Source organism: Salmo salar, chromosome 10, assembly GCF_965601325.2.
Source record: "Salmo salar chromosome 10, fSalSal1, whole genome shotgun sequence".
In the NCBI taxonomy this organism is placed as follows: Eukaryota; Metazoa; Chordata; class Actinopteri; order Salmoniformes; family Salmonidae; genus Salmo; species Salmo salar.
This window is the reverse complement of record NC_138300.1, coordinates 21900001-21922164: the sequence shown is the minus strand read 5'-3', so window position 1 is coordinate 21922164 and position 22164 is coordinate 21900001. Positions and strand designations below refer to the sequence as shown.

The following is a 22164-nucleotide window of genomic DNA, read 5'->3' as shown; positions in this document are numbered from 1 at the left end:
TAAAAGAGAGGATATCTTTATTTCTTCAAGATTTATAAAGAACTCAGAAAGGTTGTTCTGTCAACATTCCTGCAACATCAATGGAATGTGTTGTGCAGCCTAATACAAATATTATCTGAATGTCAGCACAACTAGACAGTTTTTGTGTTTCGGGAACATATCTACAGTATTACCACAACCTAATAAACATTCTGGGATCAGTTAAAGAACAGACAAAATGTGTTCTGAGGACATTCTTGTAACATCAGTGGAATGTTTTTTGCACCTAAAATTAACATTGTATAATCTTCCGCACTAGACAGATTTTGTATTTCGGGAACATATCTTTTGTGATGTCCACACAATTTTCTCACTAGACTGTTCCCACAACCTGATGAAACATTCTGGAAACTTTTACAGAACAGACAGAATTTGTACTGGGAATGTTCTTGTAACATCAGGCAAATGTTTTATACAAACATTTCATAATCTTCACCTCGACTGGACAGTTTATGTGTTATGAGAATATTTGCTGCAACCTAACAAACGTTCTGGGAACTTTAACAGAACCAATTTTGGTTTGCTGGGAAGACCCTACAGATTTGGCATGTGGCACTTTAAAGATTCAATATGTGTCGCCGCCGAAACGTCCCCCATTAATAAGACACAGGAAACCTTTAGCCAAGTCTTCAACTCAAAAGATGTAAAACTGTAAGGGTATTGGAAACAAAAGAGCTCACACACTCAAAGTCTCCTTAGACCCTCACACCAACATCCAATTGTTTGGCAGGCCTTTAGATCGAATGGCAGAGCGACATCAAGCTATTTTGACTAGACATGTTTCCCTTCAAAGAAATTTCACATTGACAGTCTGAAAGGTTAGCCTTTCTCCCCCCAATAGAGGCCATTCATCCACATTTTTCCAATCTGCAGGGTGAAAAGATTCAATGGCCTCCCATGCTACCAGGCCTTCATTGTGATTAAAGACCCATGATAGCCCATTGAAGAGCTCATCAGCACAAGTATTTTACAAGTCAGGGGAGGTCCACTACAGCTAGTCCACTCCCGCATTGAATGTTCATGTTGTTATGATGATAATGCAGATTATGTAACTCTGATGGAGATGTGTGACTCCTTGAAAATTGTGTAATTTATGTGCATTTTATTGAAGTTCACCAAGCTGAACATGAATCAAGGCACTCGCTTATGTTGTTATGATGACAGTATTCAATTGACAGACCAATATTGTCTGCTTAATAGCTGACTGATAGTTGAAACGGGTGTTCTGGTAGATACTGTCATTGCTGACTGCTCAGTAGATGATGATTGCGATGTTATGAGGTGGCAGTAACATACAGTATAGACTAAAATATGGAATGGAATACAGTTAGAATTTTCGGACTAGACACAAAATGGAGACAATAACATCAACTTCAAATGTTATACGGTACAAAAAGGCTTAAATATATTAAAAGTTCTATTTGCAACAGGTTTTTGAAAATGTTAACGAGACATGACAAGATAATGCAATAACCAGTTACCATACGTTAGAAATGAATGGGTAGTCTTAGCACTGTGAAAAAGTGTACATACAGCCTCAAATGCTCAACGTGTTTCAAACGGAGTACCGTATGCATTTAACTACTGAATTCTGGAACTAACATATCAGAGATCATGTCATGAGTCCCACTTTCAAAGATTGACCCCTGAGCTAGTGGTCTAGGATTATTGAATGAGAGGAGGCTAAAGCACACCCCACTGGGCACAGATGTCATTTCTATATCTAGTTTGGATTTACATTTAGTTGAGTCACCATGTCATAGAATTTAGGTAAACATTTCGGTGGAAAATGGGAAAATTCCCTTACGTCGATGACTTTTTGCAAATCCAATCAGTTTTCACGTTGATTCAACATCATCACATTGAATTATTTTGTTGAAATGATGTGGAAACAATGTTGTTTCAACTAGTTTTTGCCCAGTGGGACTTCTGCAGAGCTCACACACTCATTTCAGAAACTCAAAAGAACCGATAGCCAGATGTCGTCAGTTTATGTTTTCATCTTATAGCAGACATCCATGGGTATCAATGTTCAGTCCAAATGTTTTCGGCAACAAGGAATTCTGTCCCCTCTGAAGTCCAGTCAAGTGCAAGAGTCCTTTTTATTGTAAAGGCCTTTCAGTATCTTAAGAGGGTCCTCTCTCAAATGCTTTAGTTACTTGCTCAGATGAACATATTTGACAACCTAAATCAATGTTCAAATCTGTTCACTGTTTGTCAGGTTTCTTTTACCGGTTATTTGCTTTAATAGCGTACTGTAAGGTCACTCAAGGAAAAGCATTGTCTCCTGTAAAGTCACAGAAATTAAGGGATGGGTGGGAGGCAATATATAGACAATTCTCGTACCCTTTAAAGGGGGGATATGTTTCAATTACACACTTTTGCAGAAGACGGTAGTGTCAAAATTACTCCTTAACACAGAAGAGCGTCATCAATATCATCCCTCAGCTTGATAACCAATCATAATAATAATAGACATGCTGTATTTACACAATATTAGCAGCTTTACTTCTGGACCTTACACTAAAAAAGGAATAACTTAAACGTACTGTATTATGCCCCCACTGCGATCTCGACAAACAAAATTGTGTATAAAACCCCAACAAATGTACATATATGGGAGAGGGGATGTATAGAATAATAATAATATCATCAATAGTTATCTTGATAACAACAACACTAGTAGGAGGGACTGGGACTGTGGTGGGCTGGTTGCAAAGCCGAGCAGAGCCCTGTTGTCCAGCTATGAGGGCAGCATGGGGAGGAAGTGGGTGGAGGGGTGTCTCCTCCGAGCTTTGTGACCTCGCCGGGGCTTCCCCCTACCGTTCAGAGACACAAACATCTGCCTGCCGCCGTGTTTCCAGCGCAGGGAGGCATACGTGTTGTAGCCGTTCTCCTCGATGCGCTCCTTGAACTTACAGTTAGGGTTGTACTTCATCTGCAAGTGAGAGAGAGAGAGAGAGAGAGAGAGAGAGAGAGAGAGAGAGAGAGAGAGAGAGAGAGAGAGAGAGGCAGGTGTTTATTATGACTAGAAGGACTAACTAACACCAGCAGCATGGACATACCTCTGAGCTAGGGACAAAGCTCTATGTCTGTTATTGCACTCACATGTTCCATATGTTCCTGTGTTGTTATGGAGCCTTTTGTTGTGTGTTCAAAGTGAATGGCCAATCACAGTGAATGGCAAAAAGATATATAATTAGGTGATTGTTATGGTTGGACCATGGTCAAGAAGATAGTTGGATGTTACTGAAAAACCAACATGAAAAAGCACAACAAACAATCAGATTCATGCTTTTTCATGTTGGTTGTTTCTTCCTTTATCTACTTCTGAGGCTAAAAACAGAAGCAGTGATTTGTGTCAATATACATGCACAGCCTAGCCAACAAAGCCCTCTCCACTTTGCCATGGGTGGTTGAGCTTCTTATCTGTAAGTGAGTATGACCTAAATGATGTGACCGTGACAACGGATTCCAGAGAAATCCCCTCTACAGGCCTCTATCAGTCCGAGATCACAGGGCCCTTATGGAGATAGCATCAGCCTAGCGTGATTCTTCTGCTTAATGGTCATTTAGGGAGGATTCAGTTGGAAGTGAATGGAGAGGCTTTGGTAGGCTGATTGAGTTCATCTATGTCCTATTTACGCTGGTGGCAGGGTGAAATAACTGTCTGCAAACTTGTCTCATCACAGCTTCACAGTGCTGACGGCTTGCCAGCTCCAGATTTCTCTCTCTCTCTCTCTCTCTCTCTCTGAGCTGTAAAACACTTAGTGCTCTATTCAGTCTGTATCACTGAAGCGTTACAGATCGCGCGATAGAAATGTAAAGGTAATTTCTGGTTGAGCCGACATTACCGGGAAAGCAGTCTCCGCTAACGCAGAAATATAGCCTTTAAATTTCAATCACACTGTAACGCTGAACTTCCGCGATACAGATTGAATAGCGCCCTTAGACACCACCCCATAGGCAGCCTCATTACATAACAGAGAGAGAGAGAGAGAAAGAGAGCGAGGGAAAGAAAGAAAGAAAGAAAGAAAGAAAGAAAGAAAGAAAGAAAGAAAGAAAGAAAGAAAGAAAGAAAGAAAGAAAGAAAGAAAGAAAGAAAGAAAGAAAGAAAGAAAGAAAGAAAGAAAGAAAGAAAGAGAAAGAAAGAAAGAAAGAAAGAGCTGGCTGTGTGTGAGCACAACTGCGGGCAGACGGCACTCTAGACCTTCACATCTGCCTATTTTGTCATCTCAGTTCAGCTTCCTTTTCATGGCCATCTATTTTGACAGTGGAACAAGCCTCTCTTCAAGTCATGCATGTGAGCATCACCTGTAGCTATCATCAGGCTTGGCCCAGGTGTATAGCCATGATTGATACTGCAACTCTGGCCTGCTATGGATTTTCCTAGTGGATACCTCGAAGACTCACTTGAATGGAATGATCCGTGTTTGTAGGAACCATCAGGGTCCCCTAGCTAGAACCTGGCCCCCCAGGGTGTCTTGTGAAACAATGTTGCAAGGTGTACCTACCGATCCAAAGAGTGTGCCTTTTTTGGACATTGCTAAGTACAGCCCGGTGCTGACAGATTTGATGGCGACGACTCCCACACTGACAGATCGGATTTCCATTAGGCCTGAAAAAGAAGGAACAGGAGTCTGTTAGAACAGGGGAGTTTCCCCATCAAAAGCCATTCATTACCGATTAGGAAACCAGACGGCCATATGCTCTGGGGAGAATTCTTTTCCCAAGAGAGAAAAATATGCACAATGGTCCATTTAAATGATTCCCTTTGTGAAGAGACATCATCTACGATGCAGTTCCTCAACAATTGGCTCCCTGAGAATGACTTGACTGCAGAGAAATAAATACATTTGAAAATAAGCTGTGTATGTCATACAGAAATACAGTGATATGATTCAAATCCGTCATTTCAAACACATATCAAAAACAATATTCAAGAGGAAAATATCAATTTACTCTTAAGACAACATTGTTTTCAAGTTTAAAAAGAAAAATGTGCCATTCAAAAACCTTTTCCCGAGGTCACTGGTGTGCATCCGACCATGGCCTGATGTAGCTACACTGAGTGTACAAAACATTAAGAACACCTTCCTAATATTGAGTTGCACCCCCTTTTGCCTTCAGAAGATTTGTCGGGACATGGACTCTACAAGGTGTCGAAAGAGTTCCACAGGGATGCTGGCCCATGTTGACTTCGATGCTTCCCACAGTTGTGTCAAGTTGGCTGATACAGAAACTGTTGATCATGAAAAACCCAGCAGCGTTGCAGTTCTTGACACACTCAAACCGGTATGCCTACTACCATACCTCGTTCAAAGGCACTTCAAACTTTTGTCTTGCCCATTCACCCTCTGAATGGCACACATACACAATCCATGTCTCAATTGTCTCAAGGCTTAAAAATCCTTCTTTGACCTGTCTCCTCCCTTTCATCTACACTGATTGAAGTGGATTTTAAAAGTGACATCAATAAGGGATCACAGCTTTCACCTGGATTCACCTGGTCAATCTATGTCATGGAAAGAGCAGGTGTTCCTAATGTTTTGTACACTCAGTATACACCATCTCAGTAGACTGACTGCAGCATACAGCACAAAGGGCATTAAGGGCTGGGTCCCAGCCTGCACAGGGAAGGAGTGCCATCATCCCAGACCTGACACTGACACTCCACCTGGATGATACCTGGTGTTGTTTACCAGGGAGACACAAAGCAGCGTCTGATGGCCACTTACACCAACCTCTTACCCACTTTTACCATGAAAGACCTGGCAGTGCTGCAGGCTAATTGTTTCCTCTGGGCACTGATTGCAAACAAGTCCCATGTAGCTTGGTCTTAATCTGGTTTTAGTCTACACAAAAGCCCCTTAGACATTGTCATGACGATAGACAAAAATATTTTGGAAATTACCTAAGGGTCTTACCGTGGGGGCCTGAATAGAACCTAATTGCTGGATATGCATTTCCGTTGGATAACTCCTGCTGGCTTTATTTGGACAGTCTCACCTTCAAAGGTACCCTGATGTGGCCTGCTATCTGATCTGAGCACACATCCCTCCCAACAGACACCACCAGCCATGGAAACCCAGTTTAGAGGAGAAAAACATGTTGAGAAACATGACAGGTTTTTTCTCCTCCTATGGGCACCTCTGGATGTTGCTGAAAAAGGAAACAAGGCTAATAAATGGCCTGTTGCCTTTGGACAGGGCCTGTAAACACTGTAACACATCAAGGTGCTGAAGGAGATGTGGACCCCATGCCAGTAGGAAATGAAGCAGGAGCTGTAAACTCGCAAAGCGCCCAGACCAGAGGTGCAGTGTTGCTCATGCAGAACAACATGTGCTGAAGGGGGCAGCGAGTGAGTTTCCGAGCAGGGTTCCTGGTTAAACCCATCCAGCGATGAAAAATAAACGCCCTCCCCAGGGGCCTGAGCAGGTGCTACTCTCCTGCCACTGCCATCTTTCCCCCATTTATTTATGTAAATCCAGACTTTGTTTGGATAGAAATTAGGAAAAATGTGTACTTGGCAGCAACGGTTGACTTAATATGTTTGGGGATTAAATAATCAATCTCAGATCAGAATTCAAACTGCTGTACTGGATTTTCTAGTTCCACCTGCCTGTATCTGGATAGATCATACAACGGTATTGTATGGTAATAGCAGAAAGGGGTAATGGTCTTAGGGACAGGGGAAATCCTTATTCAGGGAAAATCCTTATCATCCCACATATTGGGATAGTTAAACCACATTACAAAATGACACATTGGTTTCCTTACCCTGTAAGCAGTCTATGGACAAGGTATGACAGTGATTTGTGCTTTGGTTTAGTTTTCACATGCTTATGTTAAGCATTTAAGCATTTGTACCAATATTAGCATTTTTCGCGCATCATGTCCAAATCAAAAGTACAGTATCCATAATGGTGAACGTGCATGAAGATGACAGAATTTAGATGTCATTGTTTTAACTACGGTGCGCGACATGGTTTAATGTGCCAATAAATCAGTACAGTCTACAGTACTGTTTCAGTTTTTTCAAAATGCCAGCGTCTTGAAGCTAATGTTGGGGTCATGTATACCCTGCTAATGACCATACAAAAAAAGAGTAACGAAGAACAATGTACAATACAGCGGTAAGCGCATGGGGGCCGCCATCTTTACGCACCTCCAGGCATCTATTTTCGGCTGGTGGCCGCTCTAGTGTCAAACGCACGTTCGTTTTCAGTTTGCAGCCAAAAGCTGATTTTAGCGGTAACGCAGTAGGTTATGGCATGAATTTTGACAGTGGAAACGCAGCCTATCCAGCCGTGACGCACACTGCCCATATGCGCATGGAACAAGAGTAGCCTAATGTGCTTTTGGTGCCTGTATACTTCGTATTTAGAAACGAATGTTTTTTCCCATTTCGTTTTATTGGATTAAAAACCAAGCATAGCCTCAATGAAGGCTTTAAAAAATATATATGCCCAATGCAATCGTGAAGTAGTCAAGACTCGACAAAGGGTTTGGCTCCTGAGACCGCTTGGAAATAAATCTTCATCACCAAAACTTTATTAAAATATCAAGTTTGAGAGAAGTAAAAAAGAAAGCTGTCAAAGAACACACATCCGCACAGTTTCACATTGCACATCACTCTCGTTTAATGACATGTGCCACTCATCCTGACAACCCATTCATCCGTCAAGCAGCACACTGTCGTTAACCATAACAACTTACAGTACGACGAACAGCGCGTCGTACAATACATAACACTGACATTTATTTTTTATCTATGCATTGTAGGCAGGCCCACATTATTTTAGCCATGCAGGTCCCTTTTGTAAACGTGCGTAAAACCCCCTCCACGATGTAGGCTACCTGCTCATGCCCATCATGAAACGAGAGATGAGAACCTCTGTGAATACCGTTGAAACTCGTATTTAGAGTTATCTGTAACTTATAAAAATGGCTTGTTTTCCATTTAATTGTATTACATCCAAACTTAGTAGAATGATTCCCCTTCCTGATTTTTTTGGGGACAACATATGCGCTTGCAATGCAACTTCTGGAGATGTGTGAATGCGATCGGATCTGTAAAATGGTTCCGATTATGATCAGAAAACATAGGCCTACTTGGGAGCAGTATAACGATATAATGGACATTCTCCGTTTCTTTTTATATTGGATCTTTATCCAGTTCATGTGAAAAGTTTGGATGTGCGTAAAACCCTCCATAGTCTGCGTTGGTTTAATATTATACAGTGCCTACGTAAATTATTCAGACCCCTTGACTTTTTCCACATTTTGTTAAGTTACAGCTTTATTCAAAAATTTCTTAAATTGTTTTTTTCCCATCAACAATCTACACACAATACCTTATAATGACAAAGCAAAAACAGGTTTTTAGAAATGTTTGCTAATTTATTCTAAATAAAAAACAGAAATATTACATTTCCGTAAGTATTCAGACCCTTTACTCAGTAGTTTGTTGAAACACCTTTGGCAGCGATTACAGCAATGAGTCTTCTTGTGTATGACGCTACAAACTTGACACCTGTATTTGGGGAGTTTCTCCCATTCTTCTCTGCAGATCCTCTCAAGCTTTGTCAGGTTCGATGGGGAGCATTACTGCACAGCTATTTGTAGGTCTCTCCAGAGATGTTCGATCGGGTTCAAGTCCGGGATCTGGCTAGGCCACTCAGGGACATTCAGAGACTTGTCCCGAAGGATCTGTCTGTACTTTGCTCCGTTTATCTTTGCCTCGATCCTGACTAGTCTCCCAGTCCCTGCCGCTAAAAAACATCCACACAGCATGATGCTGCCACCACCATGATTCACCGTAGGGATGGTGCCAGGTTTGCTCCAGACGTGACGCTTGGCATTCAGGCCAAAGAGTTCAATCTTGGTTTCATCAGACCAGAGGGTCTTGTTTGTGCCTTTTGCCAAACTCCAAAGTCTTTTTGTGCCTTTTGCCAAACTCCAAGCGGGCTGTCATGTGCCTTTTACTGAGGAGTGGCTTCCGTCTGGCCACTCTACCATAAATGCCTGATTGGTGGAGTGCTGCAGAGATGGTTGTCCTTCTGAAAGATTCTCCCATCTCCACAGAGGAACTCTAGAGCTTTGTCAGAGTGACTGTTGGGTTCTTGGTTACCTCCATGACCAAGGCCCTTCTCCCCCGATTGCTCAGTTTGGCCAGGCGGCCAGCTCTAGGAAGAGTCTTGGTGGTTCCAAACGTCTTCCTTTTAAGAATGATGGAGGCCACTGTGTTCTTGGGGACATTCAATGCTGCAAACATTTTTTGTTACCCTTCCCCAGATATGTTCCTCGACACAATCCTGTCTCGAGCTCTACGTACAATTCCTTTGACCTCATGGCTTGGTTTTTGCTCTGACGTGCACTGTTTAGAATTTCATTCGAATTATTCATTCTCTTTTTAGGCCTTATCAATAGTGATTTTAATCTTGCTTATTGACAATGTTTGGCATGTCCATGCTCAGCCATAATGCAATTTATCGTTGGCCTAGCCCCTGTGAATGCTATTGAAGCCATGCAATTAATTAGAACAATGTGGACTGTAAATGGATTCAATTTAACATATTTAGCAATGATAAGTCTATATTTTGTTATTTCATTTCTGTAAGCCATTTAATAAACTTTAACGGACTAACATTGCAATTAGAGTTGATTCCAAGGCAATACATAAATACCATAAATACACAACTTCCTCAACACACCCACAACTTGTTTATTCATCAAAATACAGCCCTTTTGCTACAAAGCCAGCAAGTGCCCGATAATTGTGATAATGAAAATAGCTAAAATATTTCCGACACACCCCTGAACCTATAGTGCCACCACCTGCGCTGAAATTTACCATTGTGAGGTTTGTTAAAATAGAGCCCTGAGATTTACCATTGTGAGGTTTGTTAAAATAGAGCCCTGAGATTTACCATTGTGAGGTTTGTTAAAATAGAGCCCTGAGATTTACCATTGTGAGTTTGTTAAAATAGAGCCCTGAGATTTACCTTTGTCAGGTTTGTTAAAATAGAGCCCTGAGATTTACCATTGTGAGGTTTGTTAAAATAGAGCGCTGAGATTTACCATTGTGAGGTTTGTTAAAATAGAGCCCTGAGATTTACCATTGTGAGGTTTGTTAAAATAGAGCACTGAGATTTACCATTGTGAGTTTGTTAAAATAGAGCACTGAGATTTACCATTGTGAGGTTTGTTAAAATAGAGCGCTGAGATTTACCATTGTGAGGTTTGTTAAAATAGAGCCCTGAGATTTACCATTGTGAGGTTTGTTAAAATAGAGCCCTGAGATTTACCATTGTGAGGTTTGTTAAAATAGAGCGCTGAGATTTACCATTGTGAGGTTTGTTAAAAAGAGCCCTGAGATTTACCATTGTGAGGTTTGTTAAAATAGAGCCCTGAGATTTACCATTGTCAGGTTTGTTAAAATAGAACCCTGAGATTTACCATTGTGAGGTTTGTTAAAATAGACCCCTGAGATTTACCATTGTGAGGTTTGTTAAAATAGAGCCCCCGCTATTGATTGTGAAGCTCAACAAAGTTACTTACAGTGCCTTCAGAAAGTATTCATAGCCCTTGACTTATTCCACATTTTGTTGTGTTACAGCTTGAATTCACCCATCTACACACAATACCCCATAATGACAAAGTGAAAAACATTTTTTATACATTTTTACAAGTATTGAAAATGAAATACAGAAATATCTAATTTACATAAGTACTCAAAAATTAGAATCACCTTTGGCAGTGATTACAGCTGTGAGTCTTTCTGGTTAAGTCTCTAAGAGCTTTGCACACCTGGATTGTATAATAGTTGCCTGTTATTCTTTAAAAAAATATTAAAGCTCTGTCAAATTGGTTGTTGATCATTGTTAGACAAGCATTTTCAAGTCTTGCCATAGATTTCCAAGTAGATTTAAGTCAAAACTGTAACTCAGCCACTCAGGAACATTCACTGTCTTATTGGTAAGCAACTCCAGTGTAGATTTGGCATTGTGTTTTATGTTATTGTCCTGCTGAAAGGTGAACCCAACCTGCTTTCCAGTGTCTGGTGGAAATCAGGTTGAACAAGATTTTCCTCTCGGATTTTACCTGTGCTTAGCTCCATTCCGTTTATTTTTTATCCTGTAAGACTCCCCAGTCCTTAATGGTTACAAACATACCCATAACATGATGCAGCCAGCAATATGCTTGAAAATATGGACAGTGGTACTCAGTAATGTGTTTAATCGGATTTAGTGCCAAACATAGCACCTTGTATTTAGGACAAAAAGTGAAATGCTTTGACACATTTTTTGCAATATTACTTTAGTGCCTTGTTGTAAACAGGATGCATGTTTTGGAACATTTTTATTATGTACAGGCTTTTCACTCTGTCATTTATGTTAGTATTATGAAGTAAAGTAACTACAATGTTGTTGATCCATCCTCAGTTTTCTCCTATCACAGCCATTAAACTCTGTAACTGTTTTAAAATCAGAATTGGTTTCATGGTGAAATCCCTGAGCAGTTTCCTTCCTTTCCGGCAACTGGATTAGGAAGGACGCCTGTATTGTTGTAGTAACTGGGTGTATTGATATAGCATCCAAAGTGTAATTAATAACTTCACCATGGTCAAAGGGATCTTCAATGTCTGCTTTTTACCCCCAACTTCCAATAGTTGCCATTCTTTGCAAGACGAATTCCACTTTGACATTATGGGGTATTGTGTGTAGGCCAGTGACAAAAAAAAAAAAAAGTTATACATTTTACATTCAGTCTTTAACGCAACAAATTGTGGAAAAAGTAAAGAGGTGTGAATACTTTCTGAAGGCAGTGTATAGATGATTTGAACATGATGAGCTAAAAATGCTAATATCGTCCCATGACTTGAATGGGATTTGCTAGGGAAACTAAACCAAAGCATGGACTGCTGTCATACCTTGTCAATAGACTGCTTAAAGTGTAGGGAAACCGAGATGTAATTTGGGTGAACTATCCCTTTAAGTGACATTGTGAAACCAACCCCTCACTAAATAAGATAGCCAAAGACAGTGTCAACATCTCCTTTCTTCCTGTCTTTCCTGTCAGCATGGAGTGATACACAGACTCCCAGCTGCTAACACCAGTATCCATGCTTACCAGGTTAAGTCATTCACATCAGATACACACAGAGAGAGACAGAGAGGGTAAATAAATACAGGGCCTGTTCAGTCTTTCTTCTCTGACGTGTGTGCGGACATGGAGACCCATTTTTCACACAGTTGCAGTGGTGAGGCCAGCCCAGAGCCTTTAAGGGCACGTTAGCACTTTGATGGCAACGTCCCCTTTACGAGCTGTGTTTACAAACACTGGGCGTTTTGGTGGCAGGGAGCGTGCAAGCGACTCATAAACTAATAGGCCCAGGTCGGCTGGTGATTGGAGCTCACCGTGGGTTTATGGGGACTTGTCCAGTCCAATGAAAACCGCTGGTGCCTGAAAGTACTGCTGCCTCTAATTGCCATCATTTGCTGCTCTGAGCTCCAGGCACAGTAGGTGCTACCATATTCCTCACTCTGATATGTAGACTACAGTATGTACTGAAGGCACGGAGTGGTTAAAATGACTTTTCCCCTGAAGAATCAAATGCAGGCACGTGGATATCTCACGTGTGAGAATAGTTTTGTACGGGCGGTTGTTTCATTATCAGAGAGAAAAAGACTTCCATCGACACCCATGCTCAAATCGGTTTCACCATTCCCTTTTCTTCTCATTACTTGTTATTTCATCCATACATGGCAGTGTAGCTGCCAGGAGAACCAACAACTAAGGACATAAGATGTGGATTTGGCATTGCTTAGAGAAAGCGCTTGGTCTCTGGACACTTGACCAGACATCCATAAAGGTCACGTAGATCCATACTGTAACTCTTAGTCACCTTTGAAAAGTCAGGCCATTGTGTTCAAAGCTGGCGGCAGAGCTAACCACCTATTCTAAATTTACATGTTATATTCCCAAGGTCACTAATATTGGGCTAGCTGCAACAACTACAGCTAAGACTTCTGACTTACTCAAATGTGTGGCTTTATTGACCTAATTTGTTCTTATGAAGCTAATGACCATGAGTACTCCCCTTACAGTAGACCCGCATGTAATGTGTGACAATATGTGTGTCATATTACGCAATGAGTGTTTCTGCTTTTTTCAATGCAATATTAACCAATTGTTGCATGTGGACATGCAATAAAATAAGAAATGATTAAAGAAAATGAAGCTATTTGTAATCATGCTGTTAATATTGATTAGGAAGGTACTTTTTGCTTACTTCTTGCCCTTGGCAGAATCTGCTAACCTTTGACATGTTTTGGCCAGAGCTGTCAGTAATCCGAAGCTGCTATTACTAGCAAGTCCTACCCTATACAGGACTAGTCAAGTGTGGACTGACCATTTTTTTTAAAGCATAGAAGAAGCCTTTTTCCCAGTCTTCTTTTACTCTTTCTCTTTCCATTCTTTCCCCCTTTTGTGGAAGTGAGCCCCTCGTCAGATCATTCAGCCTTTTCTGACGTAAAAAAAAAACCCAGTAAGGGAAGCGAGAGACACTCTCACGGGGTTCCTTTTGTCAGACTCATGCAATGGGAGGAGGAGGGAGTAGGTACAGGGTGTAGGTGCTGGTAATAAGAAGGGGGGGAGGTCATAAAACTATGTCGACTCCAATTTGCCCCTCCGTCCCCCAATAAGTCTTTGTTAGTTACAGTACCTGAGAGGTGGAGGGGAGACAAGATCTTATTAATGACTAAGCTTTTTGTTGGACTTGGGGGGGTGGGGGTCGGGACTTTCCCTCCCATCACAATTAAAAAGCAGGGGATAAGGAAGGAGCAGAGTCGAGTGAAAGACCTTCTTTTTGGGTCTTTAATTTCTTGGGTTGCCCCCTTCAGCAGCCCTCCATGGCCCGGTGCTCGACCAGGAGAGAGCCTGGGAATCTGGGCGCTCCTGCTGGGCGCCTGCTCTTGATTGACATACCTTTTCAATTATTTCACAGTTAGCTTGCCTTTTAAATGGAGAGGGCCCTGTTTTTTTTTCTCTGCCCTCCTTTTCAAAACACAAGCTTTTCATGTTGGGTCTTCGCTGCTGGGCCTAATGGCTGTGACCAGCACCTTTGATCTGAGCTGACCCCCTCAGAGGGCTGGGGACTGGGTCCAAGCAAAGGCCTGTGTGTGTGTGTGTGTGTGTGTGTGTGTGTGTGTGTGTGTGTGTGTGTGTGTGTGTGTGTGTGTGTGTGTGTGTGTGTGTGTGTGTGTGTGTGTGTGTGTGTGTGTGTGTGTGTGTGTGTGTGTGTGTGTGTGTGTGTGTCTGCCTCTGCCTCTCTGAATGGTTAAGGAAGGAGGGGACATAGCCAGCATCCCTTACTTTAAACACCTTGAAAGATTATCATGGGAACAAGAATTTAGTTGGTAGATCGAAATCATTCCAAGTGATCCCCGGCAGTAAACTCTTTATGTAGAATTACTCTGGTATTAAGCATACAGTTTTTACTTTTATCTCAACTTAGGTCACACGTTTTTAATGAATTCGCAGAATATGATCATCTGTAGATCTCTGCTACAGATATTAGAGTTTTACATTAGGAAAAAAATCGAGGATAAGGAAAATCATTAATATTTGCTTCAACTATTATTGTCTGTGACAGGTAGGAAGGAGAATAGGACAATGGACCCTCTTGACATTTTCACGTCATCTAGTGATTTTTAGACATCTTGAGACCCCCATCTTTTATGTGTTGCTCGAAATGCAATGGAGGGGAACAAAGGAAGAGAAAGGAGAGCTTAGATTCACACCAATGGCTTCTACCTTGTCGCTTGTCTGTGTTTGGTCCCGTGTGGCTCAGTTGGTAGAGCATGGTGTTTGCAACGCCAGGTTTGTGGGTTCGATTCCCACGGGGGACCAGTACGGAGAAAACATTTATGAAATGTATGAAATGTATGCATTCACTACTGTGAGCCGCTCTGGATAAGAGCGTCTGCTAAATGACTAAAATGTAAAAACAAAAAAAAGTAAATGTAAAGGCTGGTGAGGGGAGAGACTGCTATCAGTCTGTCCTGCTCTGCCTCTCATAACTACTTTCACCTGCACATTTCTATGGACACTCTCTTCTAGAACTACAATAATTGCGGAAACTCTGTTTACACACAACTTTCTCCTTGACCTGTAGATAAGATACTGTAGGGCAGAGCAAACGCAGTACTACTTTCATGGCCAACATTTGAAAGGGACGTCTCTTACCAATTGCATAGGCTTTAATACTTGTTGGTCTAAATAAGATAAAGTCAAAGAATGAGAAAATAATAAGAAGAAAATAACACCCTAAGAACCCTAACACATGCAGCTGACCTGGCCATCAGTTAGTAGGCCATTCAATAACAAACATCCTCATCTAACTGGTTTCAGTCCCTGTCCAAGCTGACAGCCTGGTAGCATAATGCCGAGCCACATCACCATGCGGTTTAGAGCAGCCTGACACTGTTGGGACAGATCAAGGCCAGAAGCATGTCACTGGCAGGTTCATCGCTCTCTCTCAACACAGCTCTGAAGGCATAGAGTTAACGGAGGCAACAAGAGTTCACCCAACAGTGGGTCTCCAAGGTATGTAGACAGAGATCTGGAATGTGAGATCCACAAAATATTCACACACAAAAAAGAGTGGATCATAACCGTTTTTTAAAATATTGTACATTGTTGAATTTATTTCCTGGTCGAAATACCAGATAATACACCCCCCATAATGTCAAGGCTTTTGGTTCATTCCAACTGAACAGGTAGCTTTGCTTTTAAAATATGATTGATAAACGTGCCCTATAGCATTGCATTGGTACATAACAGAAGTACATAACATAATGGGAATTGTATAAATGACATGTATAGTATGGAGAATGGCTATTGGATGGCTGTGGTATTAGTCTTGACAGTGTTACCACTAGATTGGGCGGCCCATTAGTTTCTAGCGATAGCTGGCTAATAGATGGTGAACGTCCTGTCAGGGACCCAGTGCTTTCGGCTATATTAGCAGAATTTACTGGAAGCTTGATAATTCTATCATGTGCAAATGCTTCATTGATACATGTTTTTTAATGAGTGACTGAATGAAACCTGATCTTCCTTTAACTACCAGTGACAGTGTTGGGACAAAAAGGATCCCTACAGGAGACACAGTCTGGTGGGAGGCTAGAAGGGACTGGCTAAACTTGAGTCAGGGTACATGAACTCACAGTCCACTAAGGGAAAAGACAGCAGATATATATTATTAAACAGCTTTAAATCTTACACTGTATATTAATACACGACACTTGGTACTTTCGTGAAGCCCGGTCGCACTTGTCTCAGTGATATACAGTATGTCCACAGTATAATGGTATGCTGTGACTCTGACATCCTAATTTAAACATTAGCCACTCAGCTTTCAGCTTTCAAACAGCTTTGATCTCTGGGAAAACAGAGAGGGGTAGATTTAGGTAGACTTTATGTTGTGCATGTGCCTGATTGGCCCTGTTACATCATGACATGAAAGCAAAGACAGGCATTTTATGTTAGAGCAGGGAGGGAGCAGGCAGCAGGGCTTGTTTGGGTCAGGGTGCTGCATGGTGCTTGCGGCCACATGTCTTTCCCATTAACCTGTGTCTAAGGGAGAGGTCAGGGTGCTGCATGGTGCTTGTGGCCACATGTCTTTCCCATTAACCTGTGTCTAAGGGGGAGGTCAGGGACAGACAGGAAGCAGCATTGATCAGGCTCAATCTCAGCGTTTACTCGCTGAAACCAGAGGACAAAGGCCAGGCAGGGGAGAGGTACAGGGAAGGGCAGGGAGAGAAATCCCCATAGAGCCCCGTACCATGACCGACCGGGTGGGTGATTGAGAATTACAGCTGGAAGAGAGAGCACCCCTGCTGAAATATCGCCCTCTGAAACAAATTTAGAGGCATGAGAGACCTTGATTAGCCAATTAGGGGAGAATTCTCTAAGCACTATTTCCAATCCCGGAGGGCTCAAATGGTTTGTTCATCAGAGAGAGAGGATAGAATTGGATATCTAGCCCTGAAGATGTTCATGCCAAATCAACGCACCATAACCAATTCCAATACTAGGAGAAACTAAGAAACATACCAAAAAAAGACTTAATATTTCAACCTTCAGAGGTGAAACATGCTTTTGAGTATCGTCACATCACATTCACTTTTCATTTGACTGGTGAATAATCATGTCATTATCTTCAGGGATATTGGTTTAATTTAAAGCCTCTATTCACACCGGCTTCAGGTAGAAAGTGAGCCACATTGTATGATGGGGGATTTGTGACCTTTGGTTTTTACACCAGTGTTTTGTTTTTATAACGGCACGCTCCATAACTAATATGGCTGTCAAAAGGTAATGCCAGTTTTATGCTCAAATACATATGGTGTGATGCCCTCACCTGTTTACAGGACTGACTGGTGCTGGACATTTACAGTCTCTTTAACGGCCCTGTGAGTGCCACCCCAGAGCAGTGCTCCAGAGCTGCGGCTCCATATTGCAGCTGGGGAGCTCACAGCTCAGCGTCAGGGCAGTGGCCTGTGTCTCCGGACATGCCTCATACCTATTAAATCTCACAAGACAAATATGATTTATTCATCCCACCCAAACAGCTATGAGACATATCTCCTCGGAGCAGAGCTGAGTGGCTCCCTCAAGCACACACACACACACACACACACACACACACACACACACACACACACACACACACACACACACACACACACACACACACACACACACACACACACACACACACACACACACACACACACACACACACACACAGTGTTTATTAAGCAGTACACACATACAATAAAGTTTTGCCTCTAATCGCTGACTGCTTTTCTTAGTAAATAGATTAAAACAACAAAATATTACTTTATAACCGTTCATTTCCAGACCCAGACAAACTTCGGATCCAGACTTAGATGAGATGAAAGCTACGTAATCAGAAAAAAGCCCACACCAACTTCATGAAATCTCAGTCTCAGCAATAACATTACCTGAACATCTCAGGTCTGCAACATGTTGGAGACATTCAATGCAGCAAAAGTAGCCAAAGTGAAAAGTTTCCAGCCTTTGGGCCTGTGCTTTTTGGTTCTACTCTGTCTTCAAATGAGGTAAGACTGTCTGGGACTCTTGGCTTCCAGTGATTCTAACAAGTAATAAAGATACTCATGGCTAATTTAACTCTGTCATTTCTGGCCGGTTGTGATCATTCCTCAAAGTAATGGATGTTGTTTTTATAAAACGGTTGGATATTTTTTTATAACCATAACCACAGCTAATTCAGCAGGATAAAACAATACAGTCTGGAACATATGCTACGACACACAACTCCACTACCACACACATGCTAAAACCCCCTGTCTGTCTGAGGACTTACATGTGTCCTGCATGGTGTTTTTATACAATGTGAGTATCTATACAATACCCTATCTGCTGATGACATGCATGTGTGCAGTACAGTGGACAATAATGTGTATAGCCTATCTATACAACACCCTGCCTGATGATGACTTCATGTGTAAGCTACAGTAACGTGATCGATAATGTGGTCAGAGTAGGTAACAACACATCCGCCACGCCGATCTTCAACACGGGGCCCCTCAGGGTTGCGTGCTCAGTCCCCTCCTGTACTCCCTGTTCACTCATGACTGCATGGCCAAGCACGACTCCAACACCATCATCAAGTTTGCTGATGACACAACAGTGGTAGGCCTGATCACCAACTACGATGAGACAGCATATAGGGAGGAGGTCAGAGACCTGGCCGTGTGGTGCCAGGACAACAACCTCTCCCTCAATGTGATCAAGACAAAGGAGATGATTGTGGACTACAGGAAGAGGAGGACCGAGCACGCCCCCATTCTCATCGATGGGGCTGCAGTTGAGCAGATTGAGAGCTTCAAGTTCCTTGGTGTCCACATGACCAACAAACTAACAAGCACACCAAGACAGTCGTGAAGAGGGCACGACAAAACCTATTCCCCCTCAGGAGTCTGAAAAGATTTGGCATGGGTCCTCAGATCCTCAAAACGTTCTACAGCTGCACAATCGAGAGCATCCTGACTGGTTGCATCACTGCCTGGTATGGCAACTGCTCGGCCTCCGACCGCAAAGCACTACAGAGGGTAGTGCGAACGGCCCAGTACATCACTGGGGCCAAGCTTCCTACCATCCAGGACCTCTATACCAGGCGGTGTCAGAGGTAGGCCCTAAAAATTGTCAAAGACTCCAGCCACCCTAGTCATAGACTGTTCTCTCTTCTACCGCATGGCAAGCGGTACCGGAGTCTAGGTCCAATAGGCTTCTAAACAGCTTCTACCCCCAAGCCATAAGACTGCTGACATCTAATCAAATGGCTGCCCGGACTATTTGAATATATATATATATTTTTTTTCACCTTTATTTAACCAGGTAAGCGAGTTGAGAACAAGTTCTCATTTACAATTGCAACCTGGCCAAGATAAAGCAAAGCAGTTTGACACATACAACAACACAGAGTTACACATGGAGTAAAACAAACATACAGTCAATAATACAGTAGAAAAATAAGTCTATATACAATGTGAGCAAATGAGGTGAGACAAGGGAGGTAAAGGCAAAAAAAGGCCATGGTGGCGAAGTACATACAATATAGCAAGTAAAACCCTGGAATGGTAGATTTGCAGTGGAAGAAAGTGCAAAGTAGAAATAGAAATAATGGGGTGCAAAGGAGCAAAATAAATAAATAAATACAGTAGGGGAAGAGGTAGTTGTTTGGGCTAAATTATAGATGGGCTTTGTACAGGTGCAGTAATCTGTGAGCTGCTCTGACAGCTGGTGCTTAAAACTAGTGAGGGGGATATGTGTTTCCAGTTTCAGAGATTTTTGTAGTTCGTTCCAGTCATTGGCAGCAGAGAACTGGAAGGAGAGGCGGCCGAAGGAGGAATTGGCTTTGGGGGTGACCAGTGAGATATACCTGCTGGAGCGTGTGCTACAGGTGTGTGCTGCTATGGTGACCTGCGAGCTGAGATAAGGGGGGGCTTTACCTAGCAGGGTCTTGTAGATGACCTGGAGCCAGTGGGTTTGGCGACGAGTATGAAGCGAGGGCCAGCCAACGAGAGCGTACAGGTCGCAGTGGTGGGTAGTATATGGGGCTTTGGTGACAAAACGGATGGCACTGTGATAGACTGCATCCAGTTTATTGAGTAGGGTATTGGAGGCTATTTTGTAAATGACATCGCCGAAGTCGAGGATCGGTAGGATGGTCAGTTTTACGAGGGTATGTTTGGCAGCATGAGCGAAGGATGCTTTGTTGCGAAATAGGAAGCCAATTCTAGATTTAACTTTGGATTGGAGATGTTTGATGTGAGTCTGGAAGGAGAGTTTACAGTCTAACCAGACACCTAGGTATTTGTAGTTGTCCACATATTCTAAGTCAGAACCGTCCAGAGTAGTGATGCTGGACGGGCGGGCAGGTGCGGGCAGCGATCGGTTGAAGAGCGTGCATTTAGTTTTACTTGTATTTAAGAGCAGTTGGAGGCCACGGAAGGAGAGTTGTATGGCATTGAAGCTCGTCTGGAGGGTTGTTAACACAGTGTCCACAGAAGGGCCAGAAGTATACAGAATGGTGTCGTCGCGTAGAGGTGGATCAGAGACTCACCAGCAGCAAGAGCGACATCATTGATGTATACAGAGAAGAGAGTCGGCCCAAGAATTGAACCCTGTGGCACCCCCATAGAGACTGCCAGAGGTCCGGACAACAGGCCCTCCGATTTGACACACTGAACTCTATCAGAGAAGTAGTTGGTGAACCAGGCGAGGCAATCATTTGAGAAACCAAGACTATTGAGTCTGCCGATGAGGATGTGGTGATTGACAGAGTCGAAAGCCTTGGCCAGGTCAATGAATACGGCTGCACAGTATTGTTTCTTATCGATGGCGGTTAAGATCTCGTTTAGGACCTTGAGCGTGGCTGAGGTGCACCCATGACCAGCTCTGAAACCAGATTGCATAGCGGAGAAGGTGCGGTGGGATTCGAAATGGTCGGTAATCTGTTTGTTGACTTGGCTTTCGAAGACCTTAGAAAGGCAGGGTAGGATAGATATAGGTCTGTAGCAGTTTGGGTCAAGAGTGTCCCCCCCTTTGAAGAGGGGGATGACCGCAGCTGCTTTCCAATCTTTGGGAATCTCAGATGACACGAAGGAGAGGTTGAACAGGCTAATAATAGGGTTTGCAACAATTTTGACTACAGCGTGTATAGAAATAGCCGTTCTATTTACAGTGAGCTCCAAAAGTATTGGGACAGTGACAATTTTTATTGTTGTTTTGGCTCTGTACTCCAGCACTTTGGATTTGAAATTATACAACTACTATGATGTTAAGTTGCATACTGTCATCTCTAACTTGAGGATATTTTCATCCATATCAGGTGAACCGTTTAGAAATTACTCCACATTTTGTACATAGTCCCCCCATTTTATACAGAGCCAAAGCAACAACAAATGTCACTGTCCCAATACTTTTGGAGCTCACTGTATATGATGTACAATATCCTGTGTAATGAAGGAAATAGAAATATGGTGAGAGGAAGTCTGGATGTACCTGTGTCTGTGTTCCCTTCGCATGCGGACCAGCCCGCCGAACAACAACGGGCGATTGACAGAAAGGAGAACAAGAAGAAAAGAGTTGGCAGAGCTTGCTCCTTCCCTGCCCAGATCCCGCCTGTTGTTCCCACATTCCTGGGGACCTCTTGGGGGATGAGAGCGCCGATGGGCCTGATAACATTATTTGCCTGCTGTCTTTTAATCTATCAGTCCACACTCACTCACTGCCGAGCTATCTGTGTGTGTTGGGATAGACTCGCACGGACATGTCCTATACACACTGGACAGCTCCACATAGACCTGTAGTTTAGGGAAGGCCTAGGGAAGGTGCAGTGATATTTTTTTATGTAACCTTTATTTAACTAGGCAAGTCAGTTAAGAACAAATTCTTATTTACAATGACAGCCTAGGAACAGTGTGTTAACTGCCTTGTTCAGGGGCATAACAGAAGATTATTATTTTTTTTTTTACCTTGTCAGCTCGGGGATTTGATCTAGCA

General features: G+C 42.6%; 1 protein-coding gene across 1 annotated transcript in view; it reads right to left on the bottom strand.

Annotated features, from left to right (window-relative positions):
• Positions 1-22164, bottom strand: part of LOC106613753 (fibroblast growth factor 22) — a 48051-nt gene continuing 25887 nt past the window's right edge. The window contains exons 2-3 of the mRNA XM_014216329.3: positions 4554-4657; positions 1-2977 (exon numbers count right to left, since the gene is read on the bottom strand). Of these exons, the coding sequence (XP_014071804.1) occupies positions 2783-2977; positions 4554-4657 (299 nt within the window). The 3' untranslated portion in view covers positions 1-2782. The remainder of the gene's footprint in view (positions 2978-4553; positions 4658-22164) is intronic.